This window comes from Phalacrocorax carbo, chromosome 3 (assembly GCF_963921805.1).
Source record: "Phalacrocorax carbo chromosome 3, bPhaCar2.1, whole genome shotgun sequence".
Lineage (NCBI taxonomy): Eukaryota > Metazoa > Chordata > Aves > Suliformes > Phalacrocoracidae > Phalacrocorax > Phalacrocorax carbo.
Window position 1 is genome coordinate 37116268 of NC_087515.1, and position 21905 is coordinate 37138172.

Sequence of the window (21905 nt, forward strand, 5' to 3'; positions counted from 1 at the left end):
GCACAGTGCTGGGGTGCCAGCACTGGGGCAACGTGCCCATGGCAAAAAGGTCAGTCTTGCCAGTGCAAGGGGTGTACAGGAGGAAGCTGGTACCAGAGGCCGCACTGGGCTAGTGATGGCCGAATCCATTTACCTGCACCTCTGGCATGTTGACTATATGCAGCGGGACAAGGGTTAGTGTTGGGTTTGCCCTACAAATGGCTCACAGGGCTCCTGTGCTAGAAATCCCATGGGCAGCGCCCCCTTACCCCCATCCCTCGTGGAGCAGCAGAGCCTCAGCTGCAGGATGCTAGTGTGTCAAGGACTACAGGCACAAACCTGCTGGGCTCCAGGACAGCAGCTCACCCAGAGCTGGCAGCAGCCACAAAGACTTGCCCAGTCCCAGCTGCGAGCTTATCTCATGCACAACCCTACTGCAGCCCTGCCACACACCCAGCTGACCTGCCCAAATGGGGTAGAAGTCCCCAAAACTACCAGGTAATACAGATGAAGCTGAAGTGATCAGCAGTCAATGCCTTTATTAAAACTACACCACTTTTAGATAAACATTTCAGTTTAAATTTCCAAGCATATCACTGGCCTACTAACGGGAATGGTGGTGGTGTGGTCACCAACACCAGCAGTTCACCTGCTGGACCCTCAGCTGCATCACACAGGAGAAAGGCAGCCGACCAGCCTCTGGCTCAGGCTGCACTTTGCCCCAAGCTAGCAGCAGCATTAGCTGGAATGTGCACGCTCTCCAGAGCCAAATAAGTGTTTCTCTTCTGTCAGTGCAATAAATACAGGTGCATTGAACATAACTGAAGTGGCACAGTTAGCTTATGAGTATCATGGGTCAGAAACATCAGGGACAACCACGCTATGGCAGAAGATTCTCAGTACAAGAACAAGCTACTGTCTGCTTTACTAGTATGAGCCTGCAGATATAACTTGGATGCATGCTGAGCAGTTTATACTACGCTGTACACCCCTGAACAGACCCTTCAGGCAGCACAATTCACTAAGCACTAGTGACTAAACCTACAGCACCTGGTATTGTCTATATAGACTGACGGGGAGCAGGGCCAGGTCCCCAGCCAGACACCACAGAGCCAGCATATGACCCTCTCCCATCTCAGTGCAGAGCTCATTGGTGGCATAAAGCAGCCCCTATTCTAGCCCCAAACAGGGAAAGGACATCCCCAGGACCTCTCCCTGTGGGAGAGGCTCATTTCCACTTCTGCCTGCTGGACAACATGTTCCCACCATGGCTGTAAGATGGGCTGAGAAGTGCTGTTGGGAGTGCCTGGGATGATGGGATAGAGTGTAACCTCAGCAAGTTTGCTGATGATACCCAGCTGGGAGGAGTGGCTGATAGGTCAGGAGGCTGTGCTGCCATCTAACAAGACCTGGACAGGCTGGAGAGCTGGGCCAAGGGGAACCTCATGAAATTCAACAAGAGGAAGTTCAAGGTCCTGCACCTGGGGAGGAACAACCCCATGCACCAGTACAGGCTGGGGGCTGAACTACTGGAAAGCACCTCTGTTGGGAAGGGCCTGGGAGTGCTGGTGGACAGCAGGCTGACCCTGAGCCAGCACCATGCCCTTGTGGCCAAGAAGGCCAATGGTATCCTGGGATGCATTAAAAGGAACGTGGCCAGCAGGTCGAGAGAGGTTATCCTCCCCCTCTTCTCTGCCCTAGTAAGACCACATTTGGAGTACTGTGTCCAGTTTTGGGTCCCCCTGTTTAAGAAGGATGTGGAACTGCTTATGCAAGTCCAGCAGAGAGCTACAAAGATGATCAGGGGACTGGAGCATCTCCCTTATGAGGAAAAGCTGAGAGACTTGGGTTTGTTTAGCCTGGAGAAGAGAAGACTGAAGGGGGATTTCATAAATACCTATAAATATCTAAAAGGTGGGTGGCAGGATGATGGGACTAGACTCTTTTCAATAGTGCCCGATGACAGGACAAGGAGCAATGAGCACAAATTGAAACACAGGAAGTTCCAGCTAAATGTGAGAAAAGACTTCTTTACTGTGAGGGTGACAGCAGCGGAACAGGCTGCCCAGGGAGGTTGTGGAGTCTCCTTCCCTGGAGACATTCAAAACCCACCTGGATGTGTTCCTGTGCCCCCTGTTCAAGCACGGGGGTTGGACAAGATGATCTCCAGAGGTCCCTTCCAACCCCTACCATTCTGTGATTCTGTAATGCCCAGAGCACAGAGGGGAGGTGGATGGGGAGATGGAGAGGGACACCCCAGACTTATTTTTTCATCAAGTACTGCATACTACTGCCTGCTTTTAACTACAGAGGAATGGTGTGGCCACCAGGAACACAAAAAAACTGACTTAAGTAGTTAAAAGGTAGTTGAGGGAAAAAACCTGCCCTTCCCACCTAAAGGAAGCACATGTCTGTCTGGGTGTTTACAGGGACGATGGAAGACATCCATTCCCACATCCTGGGCCCACTTTGTTCATGGAAGGGAGAGATCAAGCAAAAATGTTATCTCACACTTTCCTGCTTAAAATCCTAAATTTGTAATTTATCTACGTAAGTAACTTCAGTCCTAATAGTAATTGCATGTGAAAGGGAGGAGATCCACAAAGGGCAGGAGGGATGGGAGCAGAAATGACGTTCAGAAGTAAAAGGGTACAGAAGAGAGATAAAAGGGCACTAACCTTTTCCATTAAATAGATGTTTGAAAAGGAATAACAAAAAATCTTTCATTTTATTTCCAAATGTGTGCAATTAGCCCAACACTTGCAACATATTGCAACTGAAGAGCTAAAAAAAACCTCTCACCACCTGGATCTTCTGTGTATTTGTAATTACAGCCACTTAGCGAAAAGAAAAGGCAAAACATGTATTTCCTAGAAAGAGAACACCTCAAACTCAAGCAAGACAACTGTGGTATGGAGACACGGCAAAAGCCAGTCACCTACAGATGAATCTCTACATGATCCAAAAACAGCAGCAGTGTTTAAAAGTGGAAGAAACACCCTTGGTCATGACATACGTGTCCTAGGAATGTCTGTCTTCAGCAGTACCATGCCAGATCGGCCAGGTTTTGTTGTGCTTACATTTTTCATGGTTTGGTACTGGCTCCAGGGCTATTATCACCCCTCCGTCCATGTCAAAAAAGAAGCCAACAACTTCTTTCTTCTACCATCACAGGCGCTGATGCTGGGAGCTGGAGTTGCCAAGGGTACACATCAGGACCAGGGTGGGAATCCCTGACCTCCTCTAGTGCCAGGGACGGAAGAATGGCAGGCTGACCCACAGGGAGGGGGAGGAAGAGGAGAGAGAGGAAAGAAAGAAAGGAAAACCTCTATGCTGCCAAGCAGCCAGTCTTCAGTGATGATGCTCATGTTCAGATTTTCCCAGGAATTCCCTAGGAAAAGAAACAATACAGCAGTAACACTCAGCTTTCCTACACCAGTGCGTGCTGCAGCCTGCAGGTCTTCCCATTCCCCTGGCAAATACTGGGGCTCAAGCACTTGCAGTACTGGGAACAGCACCAAGCTTTGCTCTCACCCATCAGTGCTTCCCACTAGAAAAGGCAAGCAGAAGTAGCTGCTTTGCAAACAACTCCTCTGCTGTGAGCTGGATGCTCTGGAGATGAGCCAGAGAGCAGAAGTACTCGCAGCTTTCTATGGCTCCCCTTCCTAAAACCTGATTTCCAGGGACGTGGAGAGCTCTGACTTGGTGCTAAGCCAGCCCCAGTATCTCACCCACCCTGGAGACCAAAGGGCTTTTCAGAAGAGCTGCCCAATACAGGCACCTGTTACACATCCCTCTTGCTCCTGGGCACGTGTCACAGCATGCTGCAAAGCCCCAAGACCCAGCCCGCCCCACAAGCCAGAGGAGACTCTGGTTAACCAGGCTGTTACCGCAGTATTCGAGGTAGCTCTGGACTCCTGTAGATATACTTGTGACGGTAGCCGAGGTCTGTGTGGAACGGAACAAACTGCACCTTGTAGTCTCGGAAACTCCTTGACGTCGCAGCAATGTTGTAAAGCTGAGTCCAAGGGGAGGCAGGTGAGGGACACGTGTCACTCCAAACCAGCTACCCCTGCCAAACCAGCACCCCTCTCAGAGGTGGGTTATGGGCCCTGGCTCGACCAGCTATGCTAGCTCTAGCACTATTTCACTACTGATTTGCCACCTCCAACACCACAGATTTATAGTCCCTTTGGGCTATGCATTTCTACCTATTGCTGACTTTTTGCCTGGCTGGGATGTCATCCTACCCACACCAGCACCTCCCACCAGATCACTTTGCAGAACCACATGTGTACCTTCTTTCCCAGATGAAATGGTACCACCGGGTCATCCTCAGCATGCAGGATGAGCAGGGAGCAGGAAATGTATTTCACACTGTAAAAGAGACGACAATGTCACAAAGGCTCAGAGCAATTCTACCACACTCTAACACCAACACACTTGGATTTTCAAGGAAACTGCAATGACAAACATGCCCTGAGGGTCATTAACTGCAGTTCAGATCTTGAAAACAGTATTATTTGGGTACCACTCGTTTGATCTATAGAAAATTTACTAGTGAAAGGCATCCTTGTAAAAGCTGTTTGCTGCTTAGACCAGAGAAAGGTGGCTCACCCCACTGCAAATCGTCATCCCTCAACATCTGGTTTGGTTTCAGTACTGCAAACCAAGCTCACAAATGCTCAGGGTCTTGAATAAAAGGCTCAGTGAAAAGAGACATTATTATACACAGGGTGGCTTATACAAACACACAGCAGAGAAATCTTCCCATGCCTTCAGTGCCCCAATCCTACTATTTAACGTGTAACGTACACTTGAAAAGCATACGTCACATGGACCAAATTAGCATATCCCTGAGTAGTCTCTGTACTCTGTTGCATCTGTCCTTATTAAAAACCATTAAACAGGGAAGAGCTCCACAGTGCAAGCTGTGTTGCGCTCAGGGATGCAAGAGTAACTGAAATCCCTTCAGCAAGTATAATGCTTCAACAAAAAAAAAAAGCAGAGTGTGCAGTCTGATGTCTATCCTCCTCAATGCTTGCCATGGCTCACTGCAGCCGCAGCCAAAAAGGGAACTCACTTCTCATCATTTGCAAATTTAATTCCACTTGTCGTGATGGGGTCAAGGAAGAACCAGTCAAACCCAGGGAAGTATCTGTATATCTGCAAGGAAAAATTTGTGTTAGTGGCAGGCACCAGCAGGACAATTATACAAACAGCAGTAACAGGGCAGGCCACTGCCATCCCAGTAACATCCCTTGGCTGCTGGCTGTGCTCTCTGCAGTGAGACAGTTCATGTTTCCACCAGCAGTATCTTTCCCTCTCCTGTTTCAGGTCTATCTTATCAGCCTGCTCAGGCGCAGGATCTCTGAGTGCTTGTATGGTCAAGGTCTCTAGGTATCATGCTGCTGCTGGCAACAGTCCTCCTGGAAGAGACCTTTATCCCAGGATTTCTTACCAGCCTGGCCAAATCCAACACCTAGTCTGGGTTACTGCTCAGTTCAGAGCTAACTTGCAGCCATGCCAGATGGAAAATGTGGCCACATCAGAGGGAACTCACCAGGGAAACCACACAAGTACCAAGGGGCCACATGGACAGGGTAGCGACCAAGAGAAGCCCAGCTTTGCCATCGCTTTGCTCACAGCCTACAAAATAGCCTCCTGCAATAGAGAAGCTACAACATAAGAAGAATGGGCTATCCACTGCTGAGAGCAAAGTCTATCTTCCCCTCCCTACGTTTACTGCCGTTTCTGATACCAGTTTCTATTTTCTTTAGGCAGGCTCCACACATGGCTCTGGTACTGCTTATTGTACTGGGGTTCCCAGGAGCTGCCTTAAGTGCAGCTCTTTACCCCCGACACTTATAAATATCACTGCTGCCCCACAAGTCATGCACTTAGCTCAGCTACATCACTTCTGAAGGTTAATTTCTAAGCATACAATTACATGCCACTAGTGTGACAGCCACTGTGTACTTGCCACAGAAAAGGGGTGACTTCGTGCCTCCTCCCGTATGTTGGTGAATGGAGATTCCAGTATCAGGGCATCTGGGGGCGTTTCTGAAAAGCCAAAGGCAATGTGCTGAAATGCAGGGGTGCAGATACCCAGCAAGGTCAGGGTCTGCCTTATGAGAGCAGCTGCCACCATGATGCACCAAGGACAGCCTTGTCACAACCGCAAACATACATGGAAATCTGGGATGCCAGCAGGACCCAGGCTGGGTGCGAAGAATATCCACCCACCAGACTTACCTCTTTCACAAAGGCGCCTCACTAGATTTGTTGCAACCCTGGAAAGAAGAACAACAAGCATTTAATCTGCCACAGACCCTCTGCAAAGCACCAGGCTCTAGTGGTAGTAGGAGCAGAGATACAACTCAACTGCCATAATAGCGACCCCTCACACTGTCTGAGGTCTGAGCAGCCAGTCCACAACAGCTTGGGTTCCCACTGGTCTCCCATTACCAAGTGTTTCAAATGGCATCAGGTGCCTGCATTTAGGTAAGTGAACTAGTCCAAGGAAGCAGTACACCATGCAGCCACTTGGAAGAACCTCCTTTAAGGTGGTTCTCAGGCCCCCCATCATATCTGCAGCTGTGTGACACAGCCTCTTCCCCTCTTTCTTGCTCATCCCTTGTGGTCTGGGGGTAACACGGGTATGGGCAGAGGGATGTTGTGTTCATGGCAGCAGCTGGAACACAAGGTCCAAGGGTGACACTGCAAGGAGTTTCCACAGCTGGGTCAGAAAGCAGCAGTCTCCCCCATGCATCTCCATAATGGGACAAGGATATTTCCAAAAGTTGCTGAATCCTCCAAGTACAGCATATTTCAAAACCCTCAAACCTCAGGCTGGCTATGGTCACCAGGAAACTCAGCTGAGTTTCCCACAGTCCCAGGCCACTCAGATTGCAGCATGCTGGGAAATGTCACAAGCACGCTCTGACCCAGAAAGGGATCCTGAACATGGCACAAATTTAGAGGAAGAGCCAAAAGAAAAGCCTTTGCCTTCTCTCAAAGAAGGATGTTTAGTATCACTGCAATGAAGAGACACTCTCCTGAAATACCTCCCGGTCCCAGCAACATATTTGTTGGACAGCAAGGCAAGCTGTTGTGGTCTCTATCAGTTTAATCTGCACATAGTTCAACTCAAAAGTAACTCTTGTGTTTGCCTTCTGCTCCTCTGCAAATCAAAGGGATAAGAGCAAATGTTGCCTCTTGCATACGACCCACCTCCAGACAGCAGTGGAAAGGAAGGAAGCAGGAAAGTTAAGTTAAAAACATGCAGGCAAAGGCACCTGACACTTTGAACTTCCCTGTGCTAGGCATGACCACATAAATGTCACAGATGGCCAGCAGTGTAGTCATGCAGGCATCTGCGTGAGTACTGATTACACACGGCATGTTTGCCAGGACAGGAGGAAAACATTTTGTAAGGGCAAGTCACATACATGTGCAGATGGTCTGCAATACTCTTCAGAGTATTGGAGAAGCCTGATGTTCTGCTCTAAAGGGCATATAGACATAGGTTCACCACAGGAAGAGATCACTGCAGTCCCACTTTCTCTCCCCATGGTCAATCTGCATTACATTATTCAAAGTGTCTTTTTTCCACTGTAACCCTCTGGGCAATGAAGGTTCGAGATCAATTCCTGCACAGTCATTCACTGTAGCCCTGCTCACTCTGGAGAGCGCAAAGGGGAAGCTATTCTGCAGCAATTATGCCACAGACTCCAAACCAAGCCAGCCTGGGGATTACAGCAATCAGCACCTTCATCCAAGGTCAGCGTTTAATGTTTTTCAGCAGCTGCTAAGTCCCACTGAGATTAGATGCTTACCCTGTGCCCAAGGAGTGTCCCCATATATAGACCGGGTTGTCTCCACTTCTTGCTTTTATCCAGTCGAAGACATGAAGGGCGTCATAAGTCATTCCCCTCTCTGATGGGCTGCCTATTGAATCGCCCCAGCCTGAAAGACAAATAGTCCTGAGAACTGCACAAACTGGTCAAAGCCAGCCAGTTCTTCACATGCAGCCCATCTGCGACTGCAAAAGAACCTGGGACATGGACAGTTTCTGTTCATTTCCCCGTGCACCTCTACAATTTGGGGCTGAAAGCCCAGATTGATCTGCAGTGATTTAAACAAGGTAACTGTTGCCTGCCAAGGAGTTTTTGTGGATTTACTGAACAACAAAAACAAGAGCTGGATCTTAAACACTGCCACACTGTGTTCTTGCACCAACCCATCTGCAACAGCCCAGCTCCCAAACCTTAGCCACTTTTGCAAGCACGTAAGCAATTTGTAAGTGGAGTCTCTAACAGCATAAGAATTAGATGCTTAGGGTCAAAACCCAAGTGCATTTCACAAAGCTGTTGCAACATCAGTTTGTCCATGCTGTTCGATTAATGCCCTCAAGCAATTTTCCACCCTCCTGATTGTTCTGGCTTTATCACTGTTGCAGCATGTCTATACAACTTATGCTAAGCAGCAAGCATCCCACATCCCTTCTGATACCTAATAAGCAGCCAGAGAAGCAGCTGCCAGCAGGACTGAAAAACAGGGCAAGCTCCTACAAATAAACCTCTCCCAGATGTCTTCTTGATAGAAATGCAATGGATTAATTTCTTTCCTGTATCTCCAGTGGCATTACACAGCAGCCATGGCTTTAATATTAAGGGAAATAAATATAAAGGGAAAAAAAGAGCAGCAGATGCTTGACTGCTACTGGCACAGAGTTGCAAAACAGTCACTGCTTCTGCTGAGGATGTTACCTATTGTTAGCAAATCATTTACTCTATGTCTTATCTCACCTATCAGCTTTTAAAAAGTAGTACAAGTTCAGTTCCCTGTGTGACCTCAGGAAAGTCCATTAGATCATATCCAGAAGACTACATCTAGTCAAGCATCTGGAGGATACCTTAACTGGATGCTGTGACAGCATATGTGTCTGGGTCACCCTCTGCTCCTTAGCTCCCAAATCAACAAGCCCTGTGCATCAGGTCAGACAGGAGCCAGAGTCAATTGAGCAGGACGTCAGGAAGCAGCGCTACACAGGAAGGCACCAGAAAGAAATTTCTGGAAGTTCTTTGGATACCCATGAGGAAAAAGAAGCAATAACCACATCTAATTAGCTGGCAGCAAGCATTTATAAAACAACAGCTCCCCTGAGATCCAAAAAAAGAGCAGCTCCTTTGTTGTTTCTACAGAGACATCTAGAAGTGTTTCACAATAAAAGAAGCCCACATACCTCGATAATCAAACGTGACCACGTGGTACCCAAGGGAGCTGAGAACCTAGAGGGGAGAGAAACATGCAGAAACCCATCACAGAGACTCATGCAGCAGCTGTGCTCTCGCCTCAGGCCAAGGTGCAGGGATCTAATATATAACATTATCAGCCTGACATGGTAAAGCAACAACTTACAGCTTTTTGGTGTAGCAGGCACAGAGCTTTTAAACACTAAACATCTCATCCTGCTAGTTTTACTCCATTTCATTCCTGGACCTCATATCAGGCTTAGCTGTTAATTCTCCCTTTAACAGCTTTACCCTTAGGATGCACAAACATCCTATGACTGTTTCCCCTACAAACACTTTCAGGTTTTCCAGTGAAACAGTACAACTGCTTCATTTATATTATATAAATTGGCAAAATGTTAGTATAACATATAGGAGCCCATTCCAGGCTTTAGAAGGCTTAAATGTATACATCCAAAATGTGCAATTGCTCTATCATAAAGATTTGTTACAGCCAAAGGTAATCCTAACAAAATCTATTAAAAGCAAGTGAAAATACCCAGTGTTAGATCAAATTGCTCGGAAAAAGTGCCTTAGTGAAAACAATGCAACCATTGCTCAGTATGAACCTAACAGCTCCATGGTGGATGATGATGATGATTATAATAATAATAATGATGATAATAGTGACAAAAAGATTAAAATGTTGTTGCTCTCATGGTCTACGTATCATACGTGATTAAAAAAGCAATCTTAGTATTACACTACACTCTAAACCTTCTAATGGACAAAAAGAAATCATCTCGTATGTAAAACCAACACTTTATTTATAGTGTAATTGAGATCTTAACAGCCTGAAGAATTACTGTTACTAGTTCAGATCTCATTGGGGGGGGGGGGGGGGGGGGGCGGGGGGATACAAAAAAAAAAGACAACATAGAAAAGAGGGCTGTTCAGGTAAGTTGGCAACTCAGTTCCTTCGCTGGGAGGACTATGATGGTGATTGTTTCTCCCACTTCCCTCTAGGATCCATCTGGGGATAGTTTTCATTCATTTCAGACATGCACTGGATGTCTCCTTCTCTTCACTGGTCTGTGATTCCACATTACACCCCAAATTACTTTATAGGCCATGTTCAACGTACATCGGACGTGTTCTCTTTGTTACCTCTAAACCCATTTCTGCCCAGCTCCCAGGTCTGCATCTCTTTAGCTGACCCCCGGCAGGCTGTGCAGAGCCCGGGGGTCTCCAGGGCCAGCCTGTGCCCCGTTCCACACACGCTCGTACCTGCGCTCCCCTGCAGTGCCCTCCATGTCCCCGTCTCCGCGGTCTCTGCTGTCACACCAGGCCTGTACTCCTCTACCCTGTATCACTACATTGAGTGTCATCAGCGTTTCATCTGACAGAGTAACTGTATCTGTAACTTGTACATAAAAACGTTACAGCTACTTTCTCTGTAACACTGTGTGAGAATTCTTACTGTTTCTATTACAGTTATGGCTATGCCACGTAATCACACAAAGCTCAGCAAAAGTAAAACCAGCTAGCCAGTGGCCACCTGGTTGTTAGACAACTGCTTTTATTGCTTAACAAGCTCAGAAGAGTGCTCCAGGGAGATCCAAAACAAGGTCAGAAGAAGCCTTAGAAGCCTCAGCTGTGCTGCTAGCCACAGCAATATTAAATGCACTGGGTTACAAAGCTTCAATTTCATTTTTTGACAGTCCACCAACTGCAGGCTGTCACTCACAAGTCCAGCAAGGATATTTCAAACCCTCCTGCAGCTCAAGGCTTCTCACCAGGACCAAGCAATGGATTTTCTTGGAGGTGTTTACCCTTTCAGCTTGTCTGAGGGCAGCGTGTAGCTCTTCATTGTAATATGTTGCCATTACTCAGTTGCTGAGTGTTTTATTTTATAGCCAATGCAGCTTGCACAATGAATAAAATTGCTATTAAGACAACAACTATAGGATGCAAATCCAAGTTCAAAACCCCTGTAGTGGTAGGACACCATTCTCAGAGGGATTGCAGGCAGGAGCAGTGCTCGGAGGTTTGGACTGCACCGTACTGTGGGAGATCAGATATCTGCTTGGTGTCCAACATCCACTACCTTCAGGGCTTGTTGCACCACAAGCTGGGCTTCCAGCATTAGCAGTTGGGTTAGCATTCATTGCTATTTTTTAAATAGCACACCTAGTGGTACTGGGACTATCACAGCATACAACTGGAACGATACCTGTAAGCTGAGCATTGCTCCTAAAGGAATAGTACAATTTTAACCTTAACAGGCTGCATATACAGATGTTGTGTAGAGTTATAAACAATTAGACAGTTTACAACAATTTGGGAGTGCACAGTATGCATATAAGTACAACTAGAGCTTACACAGACAACTGGCACCTGACTGGAAGTGGAGAGAGCATCTCCATTGGTCCCGCTAGGATCTAAATGGTCATCTGAAGACAAAAAGAGTAACTTCACATACATATCATGCAGTTTGCCCTGTTGCTTCCTGGCACCCCCCTCCCCAGGACTAACACGTTACATCAAGCTCACCCTTGCTGCACTTGGTCATGTTATTTCTTGGCACTAGCTATGAGGTTATGCTACTCCACTACCCCTCTTTCCATGCCATTATCCACTAACAGTTATTTGGTATTTATATCAGCAGGTGCAACTGCAACAGCTTCCAAGTCACTCAAAGCTCATTTGCTTTTTACTATTCAAGTGTCTCCAAGCAATTCCTGTTTCTCTCTCTTTGGCTCTAAACCCTTTAGAGAGTTCACCTTGGAGGTGACAAGGTCCATAACTGTGTGCACTTCCAGGGCAAAGGCCCTTTACAGCAGAGGTATTAAATATGCAATTGTTTCACTCTGGAATCTGCACTCACAAGTTACCGTTTCTTCAATACACTCTTGCAAGTAACTATGCCAACAGCACAGAGATGTGTTTATGTATACACAACACCACAGTACAGAATACCACTGCAACATACATAACAATAGCAGAATAATCAGGTAAAATATTAATTAACAAACCAGGTGCTGCAGGACAGCTGTTTCCATCAGAATCACTATACACCGTTTTTTATATGTTCACTTACATATTGGACCCCTGACTGGACTCACAGAACACAAAGTTCTTTCTTGCAAAGTTTGGTTTTCAGCTTTACAATGTAGTTTTACTACTAAGATATCACATAAAATCTAGCTTTTTCCAGGCCATTAAAAATTATTTAACCTGTTGACAGTTTACCTACCTTCTACACATGTTTGTTATGTGTTGGCTGCATTGGTGGCATCTCTTCTCAATAAGAAAATAGATGTACTTCTATTTTAATTAGCAGCTGCTACATTTAAAAACAGATTTTTACCATCCTCTGCTTCTTAAAATGCACCATATTTTTAACACATCCATTGCAACCACGCACACAGGACTAGTGTTTAATTTTCAAAGCCAACTGTATCCCAGTTCTACTAGAGACTACTATTCAACTATTCCTTCAACTTCTATCTGCATAATTACCGATAAATAATTAACTAATAGTGTTCTTAAAACTTTTTTTTTCTTTTTGATCTCCATCCTAGATTTCTTTTATGTTCATACCCACATACACTTTGCACCTGTGCTGCTAGGGTTGGTACACACCTCACTCTGGGAGCTCAGCCCCTGCAGCAGGAGGGCACCGCAGTCTACCCCAGGTCACTGTCCACATGGCAGCTCTGCCTTCTTCCACCTTCTCCCCCTCTGTGTATCTTCCTGCAAACAGCCTTTCAGCACCAGGTCCTCCCCCTGCATTTACCTCCTCAGACCATCGGTCTGATCTGCACCAGCCACCACCTGCACTTCATACCCATCAAAGACCACCACATAGTGACCTCCAGCTTTCCTTAACCCCAACTGGAGTCTGAACCCCCAAATGCTACCACTCAGTACCTCCAAAAGCAGCAAGGAAGCACCTGAGACAGCAGCCATGCCTGGAAAGAGCGTGGAGTCTCCTGAAGCGGGCCAGGAATGGAATGATGCACCCCCAGCCAAATTCTTCTCTTGCCACTGGGTGCCAGGAGCAGCAAGGCTACACAAAGCAAATGCACCTGGCAGAGAGCAGGAGATGTTGCAACATTAATTTGCCTGGCTCTCATCCTGGTCAGCTGCCAAACACACAAGCCCTCTCACAGCAATAAGGATGCCCTAAGGACACGCCCAGGCACAGGCAGCAGCAACCTCAATGCTCACCCAAACCTAGGCAGGCCATGCTCAGGACCCCTGACCACCAAGACCTGCCTCCTCACAGCCCAGCATGGCACAAGCCAGTTTGTCCAGCTCTCCTCTCCCTTGCAGAGAGCAAGGTCATCCCTTGCCTTTACTAAGGGAAGAAGCCAATGGAGCCTCCCACTCCTGAACCTATTTAACTCAAAGCCAAGATACAGGTGAACGACTTGTAGGGGCTAATTCCTCCAAGGACCTGCCAAGCCCTGACCATGGGCACTGCCCACTCTTACACTCCAGAGGTGCCTTTCTCTTCCAGAGAAAAGAAGAGATGAGGCTGAGGAGGAACGGGAACAAGCACGAAGAGCAGCAGAAACCGTCACTGCCACCATTGCAGCCACCAGAGCTGTAAGGTGCCCACCTCAACCTTCATGATCTGGGGTCCCACACTCATAGCACCCTCTGCTTTAGAGAATGGCTCTCCTGCCCATGCACCTTCCTTCCTACCCTGGCGTTGGGCAGCTGCAGCACCCGAACACCTACTTCCCAAGATAAAAGACGACATGCAAAGCAAGGCCAAAGCATGGCCTATCACAGTGGATACACAAGAGAAGGAAGAACCTCCACCACCAACATCCAGCTCCTCCTAGTGAAGGGGACAGTTGATGACAAACTGTAACATCCCTGACTGAAGCCAGCAACCCTGGGAGCATCCCAATCCCCTGCCTTGCACTAACAGCCTCTTCTGTTTTAGTCTGTTTTTTGAAGAGTATTTTTCTTTCTTGTTTTTCCCCTTAGAATTAGTTCAGAAAAAGTCTCAGATGAAGCTGGTAAGATTTCAATTGGCTTTGCAGATAACAAGCATTTTATTTGACCTTTAACAGGATGTTTAGTGTAACAATGCCAAATGTTTAATTTAGAGTAATTACTTACGCCCCTATAACAATACTGTATTGTTTCATGTGCTGCTATAAAGTTAGGTAACCTCATGCAGGTGGGGAAAAATAAAGAAAAGAAAAAAAACACCAAACACCCCTCTGCATCAACTGTTCACTATCCCAGCACATAAAAAACAGATAAAAGCTTCACTGCCAAAGGCTCTATGTACAAGTACAAATTGCAGAAGCTTGCGGTAGTCTGTCATCAACAGTCAAGGTAGCTAAGGGAACAGGATTCTTGTCAGTTTTAAAAGGTTTTGAGCTGCATTATTCAAGCATGAATAATTTGAATAATGTGAATAACACAGTGACCCTGAATACATTCGTAACCACAATACCTGGAAACCAGGCTTGAGCAAAGAGTAACTGGACACTTGTCTAGACCAGAGGAAAGCATGCCCCTCAAAGCGAGTTTGTATGTGCTTACTGCACCACTGCTGCTCCTCCTGCCTGCTTCCTCATGGCTCCTACTTCTGCTTACTGTCTTCAAATACACATTGACTTGGGCAAGAACCAATTTGGACGCCTGCTGCTCACGGACTGTGCAGCAGTGACAGCCTCAATATTCAGTGCTGCTGCTGAGAAAAGCTGCTCACATGCATCAATCACTCAGAATAAAAGGACAGAGCCCTCTTACAGTTATTATTTCCCTTTTGAGCCCCTTCTAGAGGATTTCCCCTACTGCTTCCAGCCCACTAGCAGGACCAGCAAAAAGGACAGCAGTCCAGCCTGTTTCATTCTGCTGGAATAAGCACAAACCTGGAGTTTCTGGCATGGTTCTGGTACGGCCACGTGTGAGTTACTGACTGAAAGACAAACTAAGCAACTTGTCTAGTTCTCAGCAGCAGAAGAATACCAGACCCAGTAACAGAAACCTTGGGTTTTGATAAATTGCGTCCTCCATATGTGTACACACTCAGAGGCGCACCGAGTCTTGAGTATTCTGAAACACTGCTACTCTTGCTCAGTCAAAATCTAAAACAACTCCTCTGCCTGTACTGGCCAGCACAAAATATGCCATACACAACAGTCGTCTCAACCAACTTTCTGTAACCTAGTTCATCCTTTTTCTTAAAGGAAAAAGAAATATCACCTGCCTCCTCGGGGCTGCCAAAGAGCAATTTCTAAGCAATCTGAATTAAGACGACTTTGGGGTAGGGGATCTTGCACAAGGAGCTGCACTGCAATAAAGCTTTATGAGTGCCAACACTCTGACACAAATTATGAAGAGAAGGGAATGATAGCTAAATCCATAGAAAAAACAGCACAGACTTGGCCCTCTCCGAAGTGAGCCAGCAAAAATAATTATGGCTCTTCTATAAATGTGTGATATGAGATCAAGAAAGCGTGTGTGAGAATTTCAGCCAAGAGAGAGTTTAATAAAATAAATGACCACAAGAGTCATTAGGCAAAAGACCCAAAGCAGCTGAAGTTGCCTGTTCTCACATAACACACCATGGTGCTACATCTGGGAAATTCATTTGGTTTTGTCCAAAATCTTCAGCACTTGAGATGGCACCACTCATACAAATGCACTGTGCCATGGGAAAGAGAGAAACTCAGGCTGGACCTGCCTGCCTGAAAGTGATAAAGTAATCCCCAACACTGGCAACCTTGAAAATGTTTTATTGCAACAAATTGTTCTGCGAATAGGCAAGTATTAGCTTTGTCACCCCAGGCAACTAATGGGCCAACGGGGAGGTTTATACTGGCTTGGCCCAACATCCTGCCATTTAAAAGACCAAATGTCACCTTCCCAAGTTTGAAGAGTGTGAGGAACCTCAGCTGGCCTCAACCCATGTATATTTTCCGAGCAGTTGGTGATGTATGGCATCATGCATGGCATCCTTGCAACAAAACCTGCATTAAGACCAGTGCTGAGAAGAAGCATCGAGTTACGGTTGTTGGCGATTCCCTCCTGTGCAGAACAGAAGCACCCATCTGCAGACCAGACCCTCTTTTCAAGGAAGTTTGCTGCCTCCCTTGGGCCCACCTTAGGGACGTCGCCACGAGTGAAGAGCTTTGTACAATCATCTTCAGACTACTATCCATTCCTGCTCTTTCACTAACAATGTTGCAACAAAATGGCTGAATTTGATCAAGATTGCTTTCAAAAAAAATCAGGAGCAAAGGTAGCGTTTTCCTCAATCCTTCCAGTAATGGGGGGAAACTTTGGAAGAAACAGGTGAGCCCAGGAATTCAATACCTGGCTCCAGGACTGGTGCCTCCACAACAACTTCAGGCTTTTAAACCATGGCTTTTAAGACTTCAAGACGCAAGGTATGCTGATGTCTGACAGGATCCACCTGTCCCAAGGGGCAAAACGCATCTGTGGGTGTAAGCTGGCAGGACTGATCAAGAGAGCTTAAAATTAGAATAAATGGGGGAAGGGGACACCAACAGAATTACAGTAGTACGTATTAGTGTTATAGTGTTACTAAATGTAAGGGAGAGGTTTGGTTGTACAGCCCTTACAGTTAGTGATGATGTGGTTGAAAGCCACTGACTGGCTGTCAGTGTTTAAGAGGCATTTGGACAATGCCCTTAATAATATGCTTCAATTTTTGGTCAGCCCTGAAGTGGTCAGGCAGTTGGACTACATGATTGTTGTAGGTCCCTTCCAACTGAAAATATTCTATTCTGTTCTACGATGATGAGAGTATATAGACTGGCAACATATGAAAGAATACTCTTAAATGGCACCTTAAATTAGTATACTAATATAATCAACCAAATTATGGCTGTGATTAAATAAAACTTTGAAATTTTCCTATAAACTGTGTTATGAAAGTATTCCTGGCAAAAAACTGGTTAGCTCAGTTGGAGCTGACAGTTAACAACAGCAAGTAAAAGACCTTTCAAATATCTTTTAATATGGGGAAGTGTGCTCATGGCTTACAGGCCCCTTTTCCCATACACACTTCATATATAGAGGAGACCAAGAGCCCTAAGCTATCTGCCTGTTGGCAGTGAGCTGTAATGAGCAGTCTTCTCAAGTTTGTGCACATCTGATGTGTCAATGCAACTGCTTAGACAACACGTGCAGCCACTTACCTTGTAAAGCTCCACGCGGTGATCCCCTCCTCTGGCGAAAGTGATTCATGAAGAGAAGAGGGGAGGGGAAAAAAAGCCACACACAAAACAAAAAACACCAAACAAAAAAAAAAACCACATGTGAACATTTAAGCTTCCAGTTTAAGACAAACATAAGAAACACCGTAACTTTTTTGTCACAGGCTTCAAGGAGACAGTAGGCTTTGCTGAGCTATGCAGGACATAATTTTGAAGACAACTTCTCCCTATAAATCTCTTCTCACAGCAGGTAAAGATGAACTTTTCAACCCACTCTCCTACCTGCCTTTTCCAAAGCCTGTAACACTCTCAAAACAGCCTATCCCTGTTAGCTTTGCAGACCCTGCACTCCTGCCACCGGTGCTGTTCCAGCCAGTAACCCCTGCTCTTTCAAGATGCGACACTCTCAGCAGAACTCACCACATAAACTCAAGCAGATGGCCCACCTGGCTCCAAGCACAGGGACAGAAAGTACACGTGCAAAAGCCAGCAGGGAAAACCGGAGTTGAACACTGTAAATAAGTCCAGGGGAAGAATCTGCTTTAAATTTTTTTTACCCCCACAAATTGAAATCTAGACAGTAAAATGGAAAGAAGAGTGAATGTGCCATTACATGCCTTAAAATATATCTATAACATGACATGGCTAATCCACACTCAAACTTTGGTCTAGTGTTGATGTAAGAGTAGATTTACTCCTGCAGTCATATGAAAACTCTAAAACATTCATACTATGGCTGGTTTGGTCAGTGCAGCCCCTAAACCAAAATGCCACTTTCCAGACCTCCCTCTAAGAACACGTTCACTTGCCAGCCAAAAGCTGTCAGCTCCAGCTGTACTACAAAATACCTAATGCAGCCAAAAACACTCAAGGCAAAATGCAAGGGGTTACTTGTAAGTCATTCTGAATCATACAAGTCTGAAGATACACTTGCTTGAAAAGTCACCCTTGACGTGCACACATTGGTGCCTTCTCATGCATTCCTCAAAGTGCAACAGAGGAATTTTTTCTAATGGGATCAAATAAACATCTTTGCCTCAGCTCCACACCACTCAGGCAAACCAGAAAGCCAAGATGGTGCCTTTTACTTATTTTGATGCAGGTTGCATCAATCAAGCAGCCCTCTGACAGAAGACTAAATATGCATGTGTTGAAACAGACAACAATACATATTAAAGCTGAAATGGCAAAGCCAATACACTTCCAAGCGAAATATAAAATATGTAATCAATCCATAGCTCAGTACTTTATCTCAGTAGCACTTGGGGGAGCCACGAAGTAAATCTAATCAATACACACATAAATGAGATACTGGTCCCAAATTACCACTATTAAGCTGAAGAATAGTTTCCATTAGTATCATTTGCTACACCCAATAAAGGCAAGAAAACAAGCGAAGCAGCATTTGAAAAACAATGCAACAATTTGATTAAACCTTGTAATACATCAGCTCAAGACAACATGGTCAGTTTCCAAAAACCCATCTGCTCATGCATCTCCTGGCTCATAGCATGCATCTTCCACACCATGCCACTGAACCAAAAAAAGAACACTGCTGAGACAAGAATTTAGGTGAAAAAGGGCAACGTTCCTGCAATGTAAAGGCTAGTGAACCTTCACTACTAGGACAGTTTCTTTGCTTTACATCATGGAACTTGTATTTCTGCAATGTTTCTGCTCTTGCAGAGTATCTACAAGCAGGTATCAGCTTCAAAAGAACATGCACTGCCACGCAAAACTCAAAAAGGGGCTGATACTCTTTGTAAGATTAATATTAGTAAGGAAAGAGACCATGTTCTAACAAATTAACTAAAGCACAGTATCATGCAGAGATGTGGTAGTAAGAACATGATTCTGAGAAACATCCAGGAAGTTTCATACTGCGCTAATGGTTTTTAGTGCCCGAAGTATGGAGAATTTTAGCTGATACACATGGTCAACTACAAAATTACAGATTTTAGAAATGTATCTGTTCCAGACAAATATCCTGTACACGCTCAATACCAGCACATTACCTTCCTCTTTCCTTCTGATTTTCCTTCCTCAGAATGTGTTAACTACTAAAATAAGCTCACAAAAGGAACTGGAAAGTTTATTTAATGCATGTATGTCATATATACAGAAGCACTAATACTATCCCATGTCTTGAGTCAAAGACCGTTATACTGAAAAGAAGTAATTCTCCCCACTTGATCTAGTAAGGGGCACAGCCTCCTGGCTTCTAGCAGAGGGTGTAAGGTAAACTACAATAATGCATTTCTCTGATAACTGCAATAAATTTATTCCCACATTCAATAAGTGGAGTGGCATAATTTCTTAAGACAGGCTTTGCTTTTGAAAGAAAGGAGAGGCAAACTGCTTTTAGATTTTATATTTATTTTTATCACAGAATGGTTTGGGTTGGAAGGGACCTTTAAAGGTGCTGACTAGTCAAACCCCCTTGCAACAAGCAGAGGACATCTTCATCTAGAGCAGAGCCCTGTCCAACCTGAGCTTGAATGTTTCCAGGGATGGGGCACATACCACCTTCTCTGGGCAACCTGTTCCAGTATTTCACCACCCTCATTGTAAAAAACTTATTCCTTATATCTAGTCTGAATCTATCCTCATCTAGCTTAAAACCATTACCACTTGTCCTGTCGCTACAGGCCCTAACTAAAATATTCATCCCCATCTTTCTTATCATTGTGTTGAAGCTGCAGCAAGCCAGGAAAACACAGCATAAAACAAAGCCATCACTATTTTGTGCCTCACCTGGTTCCTGCATTGCCATGCAAGTAAAGGATTACAGGATGGTTGGAACCCAAAGCATCTTCAAACCACAACTGGTCCTTCCCTCGGGCATTCTTCCATAAGGCTGCAGGGACTGTATGCCTGTGTACAGAAGGAAAAATTACATTGTCCTGTGGCTACGCAGTGTCTGGCACTCGAATTTTGACTTTTCCTGAGCAACTCATTAACTCAGGATTACACACCTCAGGCACAATCTTCATAAAACTGTCATGATTAGCCAACAGATGCCAGATTTAAAAGGCAGTGGCTAGGGTTATTTCTACATTTTCACCTCCATCACCACTACCTTCAAAACTCAGGGCTGCGCAGGGCAAACTGAGGAGACAGTTTGAATCTGAGGAAAAAAAGAGGGGCTCAGGGTCTGATGAGAAGTAATTTATTTTGTTTTCAGACACCAGGCTCTTGAAGGTATAACATTTTAGCTGGAAAAGCTACAATCTAGAAGGGCTAGGAATTTTTAACTCACAGCTATTCTTCCCTAGATAATACACCTGGGCAGTTTGTTAGACAGAATTTAACACTGATGGAATGGAAAGAGAGGAATGACAGACTGAAGAGACGGTAGGCATTTAAATTGGATAATTACTCTAAAAGACAAACATTGAAAGCAAGTACATGCCCACAACCATCTCAAATTGTTGAGAAGGGGTATAGCTTACAGCTGTCTGAAGTAACTTCAGTACTCACATGCCTGCCTCCTTGGAAGAAGGAAACTCTATCACACCTTCCTCCCAAATGTAAAGCTCAGAGGACAAAGGAACATGGGGAGACAATGTAAAAAAAAAAAAAAATCTACTTGCTTGCATGCAGCCAGCAGACATTGAGTTCTCAAGGAGCAAAAAACCCCATAACTGTAGGACTCAACTTCTCCAACAGTTCTGCCTCAGGACTTTTGCAAGTTAATGAGCAAAGGAGGCTGAGGACTTTGTTTCAGAAGTATACTGAACACAAGACCTTGCATGGGCATAAAGCAAGGCTCCAAACTTTCCTGAAAGCCTATCTCATAATTATCAAGAGAAATTACATGGACTCTGAATTGCCACCACAAGCTGGACATTCTGTTTTAGTAAAGATACAAAGGGCACTTGTAAGGCAAGCAAAATAAACTCAAGGCTGCAATCTAAACTTATTCAACAGCTTAGCAGGTAGAATTTTGATTGTCCAAGGTACAAACCATTATTTATTAGCCTACCCTGGAAAGATTGAAATTCCAGCTTCTAAACATGTCTTTCACCAAAATTCACTTAAAGGGAGGGAACCATCTTTACGTAGTAGAATATCCCTGTCCAATTCAGAAGGTTGTGTACCCTCAAGTGAAGAGAAAATATCTTCTGCATTCATGGGCTCATACAAGTTACACACACATAAATGAAAACTCCAAATCCTACAGCTTACAGATCTAACACCACTGGCTGCATTAAGTAACAGCCCCCTTCCCTCCACACCTGACATTGTGTCTAGCCTTTTTTTCAGGTGTTTGCTGCTCTTGCATATATATTCAAACCGCAGGCACTTTTTCTTCAAAGCTAGCAGGAACTTTTCTATAGCGTTGAAACTTCTGGTGTTAAGACACAACAGAAAGTAATCATGAGAAACAGATGCAGAAGCTGGTTTAAGCTGGTATGATGATACAGGAAGTATTGAAGGCAGGGCTTTTCAGACAAAGAACCAACCATCTGAG

The 21905-nt window shown here is 45.2% G+C and overlaps 1 protein-coding gene across 2 annotated transcripts in view; it reads right to left on the reverse strand.

Annotated features, from left to right (window-relative positions):
• Positions 1 to 493: 493 nt before the first annotated feature.
• The window catches only part of ABHD12 (abhydrolase domain containing 12, lysophospholipase), a 44889-nt gene continuing 23477 nt past the window's right edge, over positions 494 to 21905 (reverse strand). For both annotated transcript variants that reach the window (XM_064446536.1, XM_064446537.1), the window contains exons 4-13: positions 20186 to 20305; positions 17414 to 17444; positions 9227 to 9272; positions 7818 to 7947; positions 6235 to 6272; positions 5963 to 6042; positions 5063 to 5145; positions 4278 to 4356; positions 3870 to 3997; positions 494 to 3370 (exon numbers count right to left, since the gene is read on the reverse strand). In XM_064446536.1, coding sequence (XP_064302606.1) covers positions 3331 to 3370; positions 3870 to 3997; positions 4278 to 4356; positions 5063 to 5145; positions 5963 to 6042; positions 6235 to 6272; positions 7818 to 7947; positions 9227 to 9272; positions 17414 to 17444; positions 20186 to 20305 — 775 coding nt within the window. In that variant the 3' untranslated portion in view covers positions 494 to 3330. The remainder of the gene's footprint in view (positions 3371 to 3869; positions 3998 to 4277; positions 4357 to 5062; positions 5146 to 5962; positions 6043 to 6234; positions 6273 to 7817; positions 7948 to 9226; positions 9273 to 17413; positions 17445 to 20185; positions 20306 to 21905) is intronic.